Genomic DNA, 15,880 nt, shown 5'->3' with positions numbered 1-15,880 from the left:
CATTTCCAATGCAAGTGCCTGCTAAAGCAGATTTTGAGAAATCACGCCAGGAAGTGGCACTGAACCACATTGCCATGGAAATGTTCTCTGGGGAGGGAGGAGACGAAAACAGTGAAACTTGCCAGTCAGTTTAAGGATGTTACTGGTGGTTTGGTGTGCACCAAGTAAGGGGTGCCTGCACCAAGGAAATTTCTTTTCAAGATGGACACAAGCCAGCATAAGATAGTTTTAAGATGCTTCACATTAATTAGAAGAGACAGAACCTGGTCTGGGCATTAACAGACACTTTTGGGGCCGGGCAGCAGCTAACCTAAAAGTTTCAAAGGCTGATATCAAAACTGGCTGCAAATGGGACACATTCAGAATTGAACACATGCCTTGAACCCTCAGTCTTCGTGAAAATGCTCTTCAGGTATACTGCACAGCCAAAACTTGCAGCACACAGTAGTTTCATGACTAACTGGGAAGTCAGCAGGGAGAATGTAATATTAGAGAAATACATGCGAGTGTAGTCTGCACTGCGATCTGTCTGCCACACAGATGTGAATCTGTGGAGCCAAAACATGAAGTGCATCACTTCTGCATTAGAAGGTCCTTTTGCTTTAGAAGATCCTCTTGTAGAACGTGCAGGAGAAAACCAGAAAGTTTTGCCTGTGTGACAAACTGCCTTTGGAAACAGGCAAGATTTGGCTATCTTAGTTAAGTAAGTAAAGTGGGACAGAAAAATTACACAAGAACTTCACAGCCATAACTTAAAAAATGAATAATACACATCACCTGTGTTATAAATGAAGTCTCAACTCAATCTGAATTTAGTAATATTTATAAAAGAATATTTATAAAAGGTATAAAAGGCAAGTAAACAGTGCTGAGTGTGCGAGAAGTCTACGCTCCACCAACATGCACACACGAACATCAAACATCCTAAATATACAAAACATTGCTTTTACATACTGAACCCGAGTTGCCTATACAATCATAAAAGGTAACAAACAATCCTTTAAGTTCCATGACTTAACAGTATCCATTTTCCATTCGTTTTGAACAATATGTCTTGCTTTAAGTTGTCAAGAAACTCGGTCTTTGGGCCTTATGTATCCCGTTCTTCCCGAATCGAAGAAAAACATATCAGTATCCTTTTCACGGCCTGGGTCAAAAGGCACGTCCAGGTCAGCAGGGGGCGGAACAGCAAAAGCCTGCGATCGCTGTAGCGTTAGGGGGGGCCGATGGCGTAGCAGTCGGATCAGTAAAGGAGCCCGCAGCTCCCTCACTATCAGGCAAACCACACGTGTCTGACTGTGGCACCACAGGGCTCTTTAAGGCCTTAGAGACTGCTCGCCAGGTGCCGAGCAATCCCACTGCAACCTTGTCGTTTTTAGTTGCGGAGTCCCACACCTTGACCTCAGTTTGGTCCCATGTTTCAGGCTCATAAACTGTCCGACTGTTAATAAGGAGAATAAGCTGTAAGGTTACCAGGACAGTCTTTGTTCCTAAGGACGTATGATTCCCCATAATGCGCAGCTGCTTACCAGCGAGGGGCAGCTGTGTGCACGGCTCCGCTTCTCTCAGCTCGAGCTTCTTCTCAGCTCCGGTGGTGCCTTTTTTTATCTTGAGGGCAGGCTCCCCTCTTATACCCTTCTCCCCACAGCAGTTCTTTTCAAAACAACTTTTCATTGGTCAAACAACTTTGCAAATAACAGCAACGGCAAACGCCGAGAAACTCCTATGCCTTAACGACTGGAGAACAAGCAACACGAGTCTGCATGGCATCTCCTGAATCACCCTTCTTTGTTCCCTCTAAACTCTTTTATATTCCTGATGGCCTCATCGTTAACAGTCTGATGTTATCATCAACCACGGGGCTTTCTGACCCCCATGGCCACACTCAAACATCTCCCCCTTTTTTACTAATATCAACCATCTTCTCGACGCGAATTACCACTCTATATATAACACCTGTAAGTAGTCACCCACCCGTATGACACAGCAGCTACTAGGCTGATAGGAAAAAAGCAGAATAGCTGCATGCTCTTTAAATATCTCTGTGAAATTCCTCAGACATGAGACTAAGAAATCATTGAGCACCACCAGGTGTCAGCATTGCAAAATGGTTATTCCTACCAGTTACAGAAGTCTGCACCCTTTAAGCACTATTTATTAGATTTACTTTTTTCAGTGTGTGTGTAATGGCATAATGGGTTCTTATATTTTCCAGTCATTGACATTAGCATAGGGTGTAAGTCTAAAATTGTCTGCAAAGGGGATTTTCTTAAATAGTTGGTTTTTGTCTCTTCAGCTTAAAAACTTTTTAAAATGCTTTCACAGGGTTGGCATTAAGAGCCATACTAATGGTATATTGTCCATCTAATGGTCCTTGTAGCCATCATGGAGTCGTTTTAGGCTGCAGCAGCAAGAGATTGCATACTAAAATTCATCCTATTGAAATGTCAGGAGGTTGTCCGGAGCTCTCTGTTGTTGCATGCCAGGCTTTATTTAACCCCTCGTACTGGCTACAGAAGGGCCTGTTGGCTTCAGTTCTGTGGAAAAAATGCAGAAAAGGAAGTGTGAAATTATTTACAACAAAAAAAAGCAAGGACACTTGGTGACGCAAATCTTTTTAAAGGTGTCCAGCATCATATGCCAAATCACCACGAAAAGAATGAACTCCTTTTCTTTTCCTGTTCATTTCCTTTTGCAGGAATAAAAATCTGAACAGGTTTGTTTGTTTGTTTCAAATTAACTAACCAGCCTCATTTGTATTTTACATTATGACTCATCTGCTGTTTTGGTGGGATGTTCTCCAGTTTTCACCTTCATTCACATTTCACATTCAGTGCTGAGAGACATTTCTTGCTGCAAACATCAGCCTTCTCGCTGTCCCACTGGTTCGGCTGTCATCAGCCCCTTCCAAAGCACCAGCACTCAGTGACAGGCTTAACAGTAAGTTACTGAATCGTGCTTAGTGGAGACCTGTGGGAGGGCACAGAAAGCCAGAAGGGACCATGAGAGCTCAGAGTAGCCAGAAAGCCTTTCTGCTGCATTTCTCCACCCCTTTATGTGAGCTTCTGCCCATTAAGTTCTTCAGGAAGGCAGTGGGAAGGCAGCATCTTTAAACATTTGAAGATTTTGTCCAGGAGATGAGTTTGGCCACAATTTAGAGGTGATCTATTTCATTGTCATGTGCATCTCTGCTGCTTTTATGGAACAGTACGAGGAAAAAAGGGGTTCAGTAGTGGATCTTGTAGTGCCATGAAAGGAGCAACTGGAGAGTGCCACACAGAGACACACAGAAGGGTCAGACAGACAGACATGTTCGGTGTAACTCAGCTCTCGATGTCTGGAGTATTATCAGCATAGAGAGAAATGGTGCTACGTTTACCTTTCCGTAGAAAATATCTGGCACAGGACTCACCTCTGTCACTGAAAAAAAACCTTCTCTCTGCTATGACTGTATTTTAGGGTGGCTGTAACTGTACAAAGATCATCCAGTGAAAACCTTGTGATCATTTGATGATTTTCCCATAATTTTAGGAAATCGTTAGAAAAGTTAGGCTAGGATCACGTCTAACATATTGTGGTTACCAAAGGAATCATCTAATGATGCCTCCAACAATAACACGGAAGGCAGTTTGCATGAAGCTGCACAAACTAAAGGCTCCTAACTTTAAAATGTAGATTAGATGGCAGCTACAGAACTTTGTTTCTTTTATGACAATGGTAAATGAAGACATAGGAATAGATAACATTTTTTTGCGTGTCTCAGGATTCTTTTTCCATAATAGTTTATTATGAACCATCTGGCCTCATTAATGTTTTATCGAAGACCATCTGGCTGTGGTATTGTTCAAGCTATTCAGCAGCAGAACTTCATCATAAACTAACCAAAAGGAATGGCTACTGAACTGTTGTGTAAAAGCCCCAAACTTTTATGGAAGTCCTATGTAAACACAGTTCTTTTAAAAGCATATTCTACATTAAACTACAAAAGTGTAGGAAAGACATGAGAAATTAAATCTAAAAATATTTTATTGCTCTTTAATTTGATTAATCTTAAAATTATCTCTTTGTTTCTTAACTTTCTTCCTTTTTTACAGCTTTGGCTTTTGAGCAGTTGGAAAAGGACCTTTAAAGTTAAATGACTCATTGTATTAAAGTAAGAAATATTAGGATTCCTTCTTAAAAATGTTGCAAGTAGAGGACATCTGTCATTGAGCCTGCAAAACATGAAGCCCTACATCTTTTTATCGCTGCACATAGACCTTGCAGAGTGTAAGCACTTTGGCAGGGTTCTTTGACATGCAACTGTACAGCACATCGCAGTATTTAAAGGACAGTTGCACAGCACCTAGTAGGAATGGCAGCTAGGTAAAGCTGACTGTAAGTGATTGCATAATATAAAATTGATTTAATAAATTATATCTCATCTCATTGTTCTACTGGTACATTTTCAGATCAATAAAAATATGATCCTAAAATTAATGCAGTTCATATTGATTTTGTTACTTACAGGCAAACTACAGGCTACAGGGGGTGGAGGAACTAAGGAATGCATGTCTAAAGGAAACACGGACAGTGTAGGACAACATTGGCAAACCAAGAGGAGCTAAGGAATCCACAGGGAAGAGTCTATGACTGCAGTTGTCTGTAACAGGGAAATATCCTTGATCAACTCCCAGCTTTTCTCCTGGTTGACATGAGTGCTCTTACATGCTCTGAAAGGATGTGTGTGTGTGCACAAACATCTTCACAGTTATCCAACTACGGGAGCAAATTATTTGCACAGTTTTCCAAAGAACCCGCAGAGGACTGCAGTTCCTCCCAAGACAGCAGGCCGGCTGGTGTTTGTGTTCCGTTGATACAGAACTGGAGCACAGCCGTAGTCAAACCTTGCAAAATGTTCCGAAGCTAACATTAATATTTCATTGAATAACACCAGATGGGTGTTTTCATCTCCTGCAACATTTCTAGCAATAGCTTCATTGTGATTTAAAACAAATTTTTGTGTCTTCGTTTTGTTTTTTGAGGTTCCTTTGTTGTATTTCCCAATTATTCTACAGCTCTGTGACCTCCATTCTCACTATGTGTTGTCAGCTCAGTCTCTCTTTCAGAACTGAACTATGACTGGAATTCCTGTTCCGGCGCAAATTGAAAGGAGTCTTTCCAGAAGAATAAAGTAAGTGCATTTTTTTCAGTACTTACAGAGATGGAAACAGAGAAATTGGTTTTGAGAGCTCTGAAGCAGGCCATGGCTCACACAAGAAGCAGATGCACTGAGGAGATGACTGCAAATGGCAAAGAAACCAGAATGTCCAGAGGAGCTGTGAGGCCATGCTCCTCAGATCATCTGGGGCAGGAGCTGCCAGGGACCATCTGCATCATCTGCTGTAGAAATGCACATGGAAAGGGAGGACCAAAGGAAAAAAAAAACACACCCTGTTTTGCACAGGGATGATAATTCAGACAGTAGGCGAAGAACATACTCATTTTCCTGCTCTAAAATGAAGCAGGGCGAGAAGAAAACAGTTCTTTTCAAAACAAGGAACAAGGGCTGGCAAGCAGCTCCAAAATGTGTGGGCTGCTAGTTGTGTGGATATTGATGCTATTTGTTATATCACAATTACATGTATAGACCAGGTAGTCATTATGCTGGAAAAAATAATCACCTACAAGACAATGTGCCGGCCTGTTCTCTCACAATTGAAAATATTATTTTTTTTTGTGCCATGGGACTGAGACCTTTGTCCTTGCTCCTTGTGCTGCCCCTGTTTGTCTGAGTGACACATCGCTTTCGGTGATAGCATCTGTAAGGGGTGGTGCAAGTAACCTGGGGTGGATGACTTTCTTATTCTCAGAGCCTTCCTCTTTGCAGCTGGGAGGCAGGAATGCTCTTCTTGTTACAGAATTGTTTGTAGTCACTTAGGTTTTACTTGGTTCTTCCAGAGTTACTCTCCAGCCTCACCAGCACCAATATACCACAGTGTGAGCAATGCAACTTGAAAGAGAGAAGGAAGACCAGCTGTATCCTGCAAGGAAGTGTGAGTACAAAAGGAAACCATGAGCAAACAGTGCTGGCAACATGTGAGCTGCTCTCATTCTTTTCCCTAGGACCTCATGACTGCAAACTTCAATACCGAGAAGCTTATTTCAACAGTATGTGCTCTTCCCTCTCATTCCTTCCCCCCATCATTTCAAACAAAACAATTCCTGTTGTTATCTGCATTGGAGCCAGCATTAGAGAAGAAAACATTCACACGAGCATCAGTTTAGGAAGCTCTGTGGCTAGATAAAATACAGTGGAGCTCCTACTGTAGCTTTTTTTTGTGATGCAGCACATCTGAATATCTTTTCCAGTTTCTGGTATCCACAAAAGGTAAGAATGTAGTATCACTGAGTTCTCTACCCTCCACCAACTTTGGCTGAAGTATTATTCTCCCCAAAACAAGGAAAGGGAACAGGTTAAGGATGGGCTAGGCTCACCAACTTTTAGTACCTAGAGAACTCCAAAAAAGTCAAGCTTATCCTAACTAACCTACTGTCAGTGCTCTTTTTCAGGCAAAGTTCTCAGTAGATATTTCTCCTACAACAGGACTTCAGAGTTTGGTGCACTATTTTTGAACTTCCTATGAAAATTGGTTTTCCCATCCCCCTAACCTGTTTAGCTATTGTACGGCTCTAGTTGTTTTCACAAGATTTGTTTCACAGACTGAAGTGCAAGTAGCAAACAGTGATACAAGTAGGATGATCTCTTGACTTCACTCCATCTTCAGTTTGACAGTGGCTGAGATGATAGCAAACATTAGAGTAAACAAAACAGTAAATCTCTCTCAGCTTTTAGACAGGTTCTCATCTATTGATAAATCTACATAATCTTCCTTGCTCTAGGCAGCAATCAAGGCATTGCAGACATACCCTCATAAAACCTCAGAAGGAAAAGATTTCTCAAGGCCTGTACTGCAATAATTCAAAGTAGTTTTACTGCAGCCTTCATCAAGGCATCTTTTCTTTTACATGTGTAAAGAAAAGAAAAAAAAAAAGAAATCTGTAATTTAGGAAGTCAAGTTTTTATTAAATAAATACTTTATAAAGGAAAACAATGTTAACTATGCAGAAAATTATATTTTCAATCTAACATCTGGTCTTGCTAAAATAGCAATTGAAACATAGCTCAAACAAAATCCTAAAAGAGAAATAGTGCCCTAACAGAGAAAGCCAAGTAATTCCCTAAGTCTATGAAATTAGAGACAGGAACCTCAGCTGATGCATTCAAACACAACATCTCGTCTTCCAGGAATTTATTATTGTTCCAAGAGCCTATAAAAACTTACATCAATGAATCCACTGAGTCAAATTCTAAGTTAACTTTAGCCTCAGTTATACTCAGCTCAGTAGAGCAATGTTGATTTACTTCAAATGAGGGCTTACACATAGCAAGTTGAAATATATCCCTTGGTATAAAGCAAGCAAATATACAAATTTGTAAGTAGAGAGAAGAAACTCATATCTGGACAGCTTTTAGCCCCTTAAAAAAACAAAAACAAAAACAAAAAAACAAACAAAAAAACCCCACCTAGACTAACCCTACAACTTGTTATGCATCTGCTGCACTAGAAGGGGTATCTAAGTTAAAAATCAACAATCTGAGCATGGAGAGCATTGCTTGCAAGATGAAAGAAATGTAACAGAGGCACTGAAAAAAGGAAGAAGCCAAGATGTGACAGTTACTAAGCAGAGCAAGCTTTGCTCAGCTGTCAATGTTTTTCCTCACGCTATGGTGGTTTGAATCATTTTGCAGTAAGCACTGACTTTAAAATAGAGATTACTGTAAATGAACAGACAACTGAGATTAAACACAAATTGGATGCAAGGTCTGCACGAGCCACATTCACCTTGTACTTCTATAGAGTAGAGAGCATATTTTATCTTAGCACTAACTGCAAGGTGGGAACTTGGCATAATATTAGCTCCAGGGTAAATCATGATAAATTCACCCCATATCCATTTCTCTGTGAGAAAAGTTCCTATTGCCCTCGGTGTTCATGACCAGGGCACCAATAACAAGGATCCCTTGCCATCTTTCTCTCCCTTTTACAGTTATGAAAAAAATACTCACTACTTGTGTAAATTGCTTTTTTTTTTTTCCAGTGAACTAAATGTTAGCTGCTTCAGGTACCACTTAGAGCAGATTAAATCTCTGAAATTAATCAGTAATGAAGTGATTCCCAATGACATCATGATAAGTTTTAAAGTTAAAAGCCCAATATGCTATCAAAACAGCTGGATTTCACAGAACAGAAGATTCTTGCCCACTGTACATGTAAAAGCTGCATTTCTCGTGGCCTTTCTCCTTATCCTGTGGCCTCCTCATCCTGCCACATACAACAACTGAAGATGTTTTGTGGGGTACCAGATTCATTTATCCAATTTTCCCAGCTCTTCCTGGAACCTCCGTGCTTCCTCCTACCAAACCTTTTTTACACATTGAGTCTGCGAGGTGCTGCAGAACTGCAGTCTGGCATTACAGGATGGTCAGGAATTACACTCACTGTACTCCCACATTTTTCATGACCCTAATCCATCTGTATTGTATCTTACACACATATGGTGGGACTGGGAGGCACAGTTGATTGACAGAGTTGTACTAAACCACCATTCTGTGAGGGAGAAAACACCACAGTGATAGTTTTCTTCCAGCTATTTATTTTATCCAGCAAATACTATGTTTCCTTGCTTTTAAAAGTTGTTTTATGGAGAACATGTGGTTTGTGGTTTCCACTTCCATGCTAAAGCATAGCATTTGTGCTGCACATCTGTCTCCTAAAAATTGCTTTTAAGAACCAACTTAGAAGTGTCAATGAATTCCGTCAGCTTACCCCTTTCCCTGCTCCAGTGTCTGGCATAGTAGCCAAGTGGCAGTGCCGTACAGTGTGTGCAGGTAAGTGGTGACCAACTGGAAAATTGCAAAAGTTAACTCTAAGACAGATTGTGGGAGAGATAAATAAGATTTCTAGCAGATGGAAGCTTTCATACTTGCCATTATAGCAGGTATAAAGCTCACAGATCACTACAGCAGCTAAACTTGTTTCAGCTGTCAATAACAACCTTTGAAGAAAGATGCTTACAACCCCTGGGAAAAAGTGAGGGTGCTCTATGACCTTTTGCAAGTCTGATTTATTAACATCCAACTAAATTGGTTACAGAGACAAAGAAGTAAATCAAATTGCACGTCAAGGTGCTCCAACAGTATTACAAATTTTTGCAGTAAGGAATGCAGAAAACAGGAGTGATCCTGACTACAGCAGTTTTTCTCAAAAATCTGAAAGTCAGTGATAATTCTAACACGATACCCTTCTTCATCCTGAAATCACTAATGCCCTATCAAAACAAACAACAATTTCAACATTTAGCAGCTTTGCATATGTAATACCTCATACACGTGGCGTGTTTTCCAACACCGAAACTAGTAAAACACTCAACATAAATACAAGACTGCCTGATTCTCAGGTGTACCAAATATTCTCATAGACGCCTCGAAGATACGGAGCTCAAGGAGCTCATCATCTCATGTGGATCAATCTCCAAAACATTCCCGTAAGCTTTAATACAGTTTTGTTTTGTACAACAGTAACACCATATCAACAATTTCCATTAAAAAAACACACCACCTATTTATTTTTTTAACATACAGCGACTATTTATGTGGAAATTTTTTCTTATTGCTTTCAAAAGCTGCAGCAAGAACAGTACCTAAGAACTGAGCAGTTCAATAATATATTTGGTGATAAGTTACAGTTACTAAACTTCAATAGATAAGCCAGATAACATTTGCAATTTCTTAACAACTCACAGCTGCTGGAGTAAGTTGCACCCACCAGTAGCTAGAAAATAGAAAGGATGAGTTAGTAAACACTGGGAAATTTATTTATAGTAGGCAAAATCCATGAATGAAAACAGTACCAAAAGAACCTTTCTTTTTAGCTTCATTCTTTTGAATAGGACCATCCAACTCTTGCAAGATGCATTCAGTTATGTGGAGAAATTGGGGTTTCATCCTTCGCTATTTTATCTGCATGGTAGGCCAGGTTTTGTACTCTTCAGCTTGCCTCCATCCCCCTCCCCGTTGTATGAGTAATGTACAAAAAAAGCTGTATTGAACAAAATAAGATACACTGAAAATGTCCTGCTCTGCAAAGCTGATCATCTAGAGACACAATAGAACAGATTTATACAAAGCAGATGCGAGAATGTTAATGAGGAATATGCTGAGCAGCTGTAGCTGGATATTTCTGCAGCACCCTTACCGGGCTGTGGTCTGGCTCCAGAGTACAACTGTGACAAAGTCAAGGAAAATGTACAGAAATAGACCATGATGTTTGTGGAAGAAATTTGTAACTGCAGCTTTTAGGCATGTTTTGTCATTTGAAATCCTGTTAGGGTGGGATGTTTTACTATTCTTTGGGATTTATTTATTTTTTAATAAAGAGAAAATGGGACACTGAATAAGGACTTTAAGATACGAGGGGGCCACACAGAAAGCCTAACAGCACTGTAAACAGTTGAGTGAAACTGGGGGGCCGGGTCTTCATTTATTTAAGACCAGCTTTGAACCTTTGTCCAACCTCAAAGCTGTCCCTGGCTGGATGTTCTGGCCCCGTGAATTTGTGTTCCTCTCTGTCCAGTGGTCTGGCTTCAACAGCCTGACACTCTTCAGGGACAGTTTAATCAGTAAAGTGCCAAAAAATAAGGTGACCGAGTTTGCAACCACCAAGACCAAGTTTGTTTTCATACTGACTTGCCACCTCCTCCAGGGGCCAGGTTTTAACAGAAGCCAGCAACCCAGCTTCAGGTCTTTCAAATAAGGACCAGCTGATTTTCTAGGCTCTGTATGAAGAACCTAAGTACTTGACAGGATCTGTATTTCAAAAACTATCCAAAAAGGTTGACAGATGTTGGCAAACTAACACATAAAGCATAAATCTGAGAGCAAATATTAGAAAAGGGATGCAATGAGTAGTGGTGCAGTCTAGTTCCACTCAGTCTAAACAGCATTTCATCCTTCCAAGAGTAGCGTCCTAAACAAGTTACCCTGTTGTTTCATAACACCAAATCTCTGCACCAAAATCAGAACCTCAGTGTCAAATCTGAAAATTTGAGAATACAGCTGTGGGTTTCTATTTCTATGATTACTATTTCCTCGGGCTTTTTTTAATTTTTTTTTTTTCCTCTCTCTTTGCTGATTTGAAAACTAAGTAGTGGTTTAACACCCAAAGGCGTGAGCTGCTCCATCCCCTTGACGTAAATTTATAGTAAGCTTTTCACTTTGTGAAGGGGTACAGGAGGGAAGGGAGAGCTCGATGAGTGGTGCTCAAACTGCCTCCCCAAATCACATTAAGTAATGTTTACAAAGTCATCAAGTAAGAGTGCTAAAACAGCAGGCAATGGTCAACAGGAAATTCTAGGACTGATCCACTGAGCTGAACAGTTTGGGAGTCACTGCTGCGCATGAAAGGATGCAGTAAGTTGCTTGCTATTTTCTTTCTAGTACTCAGGGTAGAAAGGCTCTAAATGTCAGTCACTAAAAACAACATATGTCTTAGTATATTGCAGAAAGCTAATGTAAGTTAGGCACTCTAACACAGCTGAAGTTTTTGGAAAACAATTACTAAAATGTCATTATTTTACCAAGAATAACTATAGATTGTATTAAGGTTTGTGAATGATGAATATATATTATATATATATATATTTATAGAAATACACAAGTAACAGAGACATTTTTCTTCCACTTCTTAATATACAGTTGTCAGAAGCTTAACAACTACACCAACTGCTTCGCACAAAGGTAAGCAGGGACAACTATATTGTAGTTGGAAATGTGGGGTCAGAGGATCATTTGCAACTGGTTACACCAGGTTTTCAGATGCGTATCACAGATTTACAAAAGGAGTTCTTCTGAAACAATTTCCCTTTGTTTATCTAAAAAATGCACCAGGCTCTTTGTGGGCATTATTTTACAGAGGAAGATAGTAAAATTCTGAGTTTTGCCTTCCTGCTACGGGAATTTTGTCAAAGGAAACAATTTTCTATAAGGCACTTCCCAGCCCAATTCTCCCTGTCATTAAGTAAATGTCTTTTAGACATTTTGGATTGGAAGATACAAGACAACAGCACCAGTCTGACTTCTCAAAAGTCATGACTCAAACACCCCAAATTAAATGAGTTTTTGTTTAACACCCACAGATTTTAATGCATTACGGTTCTTTATCTCTCTTGTTGCCTCTATTCCTTAAATTTTGAAAGCTATCAACTATTAGCTCATATGACATAGTAGGGGAAAATCCACTCCATATGTAGAAAATTCAAACCCAGCAATCAGATCAGACAATAATCACAATAGCTGCCAAATATGACAATGAGCAAATTTAATGTATCCTCCATAAATTTTACTCCCTTTCTTAAAAGCTTTTTTTTTTTCCCCTTTCTCCTACCTCCTTTGTTGTTAAATGTGTGTAATTTTTCATACAAATGGTAATTACCAGCAACAAGGATAATTACAAATATCCACTCATTTCTGTGCCAAGTTTTAATAATACAAGAGTAAAACAGAAAGGCTCAAGCCATGAAGAGAGTCTCATTTTCCTTGAAAAGCCAAACAGTCCCCAGAGGTTAAGATTTCCTTCAGAATCAAAGCATGGGTTTTATTTTCATACTGACTTGAACCTTGCCTTGCTGTAAGCTGCTGGAGTGCTAGCTGAATCTTTAAAAGACACATTAAACAGAGAGTTATGCTAACATTTTTGGTAATAAATTACAGAAACGATAGTGAACCAGAGTTCCTGGGCCAAGTGAATAATGGCGAAGAAGCATTTGATTGTAAGACAATGAAGCATCAAGGTAACAGGAAACAAAATTTAAATATACATCCAAACTGATACCATGGATTTGGTTTAAAATGGAAGTTTTTGTAGTACTTCCTTCATTACATATATTACATGGATCTGCTTTAATGGGTTTTCTTTAGAACAATGCTGTAAGATGTAAAAAAAGTAAAAAAAAAAAAAAAAAAAAAAAAAAAAAAAAAGGAAAGGAAAGAAAGTAAGCTTTTCTAAGGTACCAGTCCTTCTAAGAGCAACCTTTATGCATGTATTGTCCATTTGTTCCAGTCATAAGCCAGGTAAACATGCCAACAACATTTATCATAGATAGGGTGTATTTTCTATTGTAGAAGTGGCATGTAAGAAAAAAATGAGGGTTGTGGTGGATATAGATCTAAACTTGAAAAGTGTTTTCTTGCAAGAGAGTCACAGACACACAGAACAGACTTGAAGAATGAGTCGGGCTTGAGCTGCAGATAGGCAGGAGTGCAGTTAGTTCACGAGCACTGCGATTTCATGGAAAAAAAAATAAATAAAATTGCCCATCACTATAATCTTCATTCAAAAGTGCTAATTCTGCTACATTTGTTTCCTGGTATATTTTGACCTATGGTTTCATACTCTTGCAAATCTACCCAAATGTATAAAATTACAGGAAAGAGAAGCAATTGATTTAGTGCAAGACACTTAATATTTATCTGAACATAACAAACAAACAGAGGAAGATCAACAATTCCATACATTTCTCCATAAGGCAGATGGTCATTTTTTAAATATAAGATCTTAAATATGTTGTTTATTTTGAAGAGGTAGAAAATATCAAAATACTAAGAAAAAAATACTAGATTAAAACAATCAGTTTGCTTACTTTTTAAAAAGACTTTCTGTTGCAATTTTTAGGTTAATAAAAACAAATGAAGCTATGGAAGCACAGGATTTTGTGCTCTGTATACACATTACTTACTGGAAAAAGAGAGAGCTGCTTCATCTAGTCAGTGCTCAACCATTATATACAAAAGATCTCCTCCTCTTGCCCTGTTGGGGGCTATAAATCTGAAGATTCCCAGTGGAAAATGTTGGCGATTCCTGAATTTCTAGCACTGCATTTAGCCAGGTACACTTATACAGCCATCAATCCACTGAAGTAAGCTCAGAACTACTGCTTCCATAACGCTAGTAAGAAAGCTAATAGAAACCAAAGCTTATTTGAATCTTTTCCACAGGCAGCAAGGGATCGTGCTCAGATTTCAGCACCAACTGATAATGCATTTTTAGGAATTTAGACCAGCCCAGAGACAGCTGAACTACTCATTGAACTGTGGAAGCCTACTTAGAGTTTGAGTTACTAAGGCTTACGCTCATTTCTCAGCACAGCTAGGAGAAGCCAATGCTACTGTCTCCAAAGCAACTCAATAAGGCATAAGTTAACGCAGAACTGACATTACCAACACACCTTGGAAAAGTAGTGTAAAAGCTCCTCTTTTCCCTCTAGTTGTTAACATTCAGTGCTATTTATTAAATATTTTATAAAAAGAAGTTAGGGTATTTATACATTCAAACAATCATTGCAATAGAGTAGAGAAAACAAATGAATTATCATATCCTAAAGTAAGCACAATTCTGGAGATATGCACACTTGCACACATACAACCCCCACACACATATATTATATGTGTGTGTGTAGAGATATATATATATATATACACATATATTTATATATACTTCTTTGAAATAAGATCCAAGAAAACAGCACAGAACATCTTCACTTGGCTCCTCTTTCACCAGAGGACAGGATTGTCCAGTTTGGAAAAACCAGGTTCTTTTCTAAGGTCCATGTAGGTTCCATTGCTCACCCAGGAGTCATCTTTGGATTTCCTAACAAAGATTAAACAGTTGATTATTTTTTTTTTTTTTATGTAAGGCTTGTATTTTCTAGATTCGTTGTGTGGTATAAAGTAGAGGGTTGCACAGATACCCAATCCAGCCCACAAACCAGGTGCAATGAAACTCAGTACAGCATTCAACATAAATCAGAGCTTGTGATTTGTTGGAGGGAGAAATCTACATTGAAAAGCAAAATGCGTGTTTCATATCTAACCTAACATTTGGCAACACTTTTGCTATACAGTAATTAATTTTTTTATTCTGTCATTTAAACCTACAGCACAACTCTCAATTTTTCAAATCCTCATTATAAGGATTCAAATCCTCATCCTTATTTACAATCCTCATTGTGAAGATACAACATAGTATTAGACACTGCTTTTCTCCTGTCTATTTAGCCTGCTGGAAGTAAAGTTTGCTTTTCTGTAGTTAGCTCACCAGTTCCTCAGACAGGCACTGGCCTAAGCCATTTCCTCTTTGCATCTATTTTAAACCTGTGTTCCTCCAATTCTTACTCCTCCTAAGTACTGTATCTATCCAGAAAACAATCAGGATCCCAGATCCTAATTATATTATTATAACTAATTATATATCATAACTATGATACACAAGCCCATAAAACATTCACCTTGGGTCTAACTTTTTCACTGCATCCTCAACAGAGAAGCTGGAGGCCAAAAGGCCACATCCTCACTAGCATTCATTTTTGTCTTTCGGTAGCTGAAGTCACCTGTTAATTGATTTATAACAGGAAGAAACACAGTGCTCTCTAAATCACAATTATCTTGCCATTAAATGGGGGAAACTTTCTCAAAAACATCCCTCAATATGAAAGGTTTCACCTCTGCACACTGCTGCACAAGGCAATCCCACTGAATTCAGCAGGAGTTCAGCAGAGATAATTAAGCTAAAATGACCTATGTCACCTTGCTTGAAAGAATCAAAGGTGCTACGTTTACTCCTCAGGCAAATTCAAACTTGGACCAAATACCATTCACCATCAAGAAAAAAAGCAAAATCAAACCAAAACAAAAAAACCACCACCAACAACAAAGAAAGAATTTAGAAGAAACCTGGGAAAACTGGAGAATGATTTATGGTAATTTAGAACTAGATTTATAATA

At 39.0% G+C, this 15,880-nt stretch overlaps 1 protein-coding gene across 9 annotated transcripts in view; it reads right to left on the bottom strand.

Annotated features, from left to right (window-relative positions):
• Positions 1-9,148: 9,148 nt before the first annotated feature.
• Positions 9,149-15,880, bottom strand: part of OSBPL3 (oxysterol binding protein like 3) — a 90,470-nt gene continuing 83,738 nt past the window's right edge. For all 9 annotated transcript variants that reach the window (XM_027450954.3, XM_027450953.3, XM_027450959.3 and 6 more), the window contains one exon: positions 9,149-14,747. In XM_027450954.3, the coding sequence (XP_027306755.3) occupies positions 14,651-14,747 (97 nt within the window). In that variant the 3' untranslated portion in view covers positions 9,149-14,650. The remainder of the gene's footprint in view (positions 14,748-15,880) is intronic.

The sequence above is a fragment of the Anas platyrhynchos genome, chromosome 2, assembly GCF_047663525.1.
Source record: "Anas platyrhynchos isolate ZD024472 breed Pekin duck chromosome 2, IASCAAS_PekinDuck_T2T, whole genome shotgun sequence".
Lineage (NCBI taxonomy): Eukaryota > Metazoa > Chordata > Aves > Anseriformes > Anatidae > Anas > Anas platyrhynchos.
Note: the sequence above shows the minus strand (reverse complement) of the source record. Positions and strands in the feature narration are given on the sequence as shown.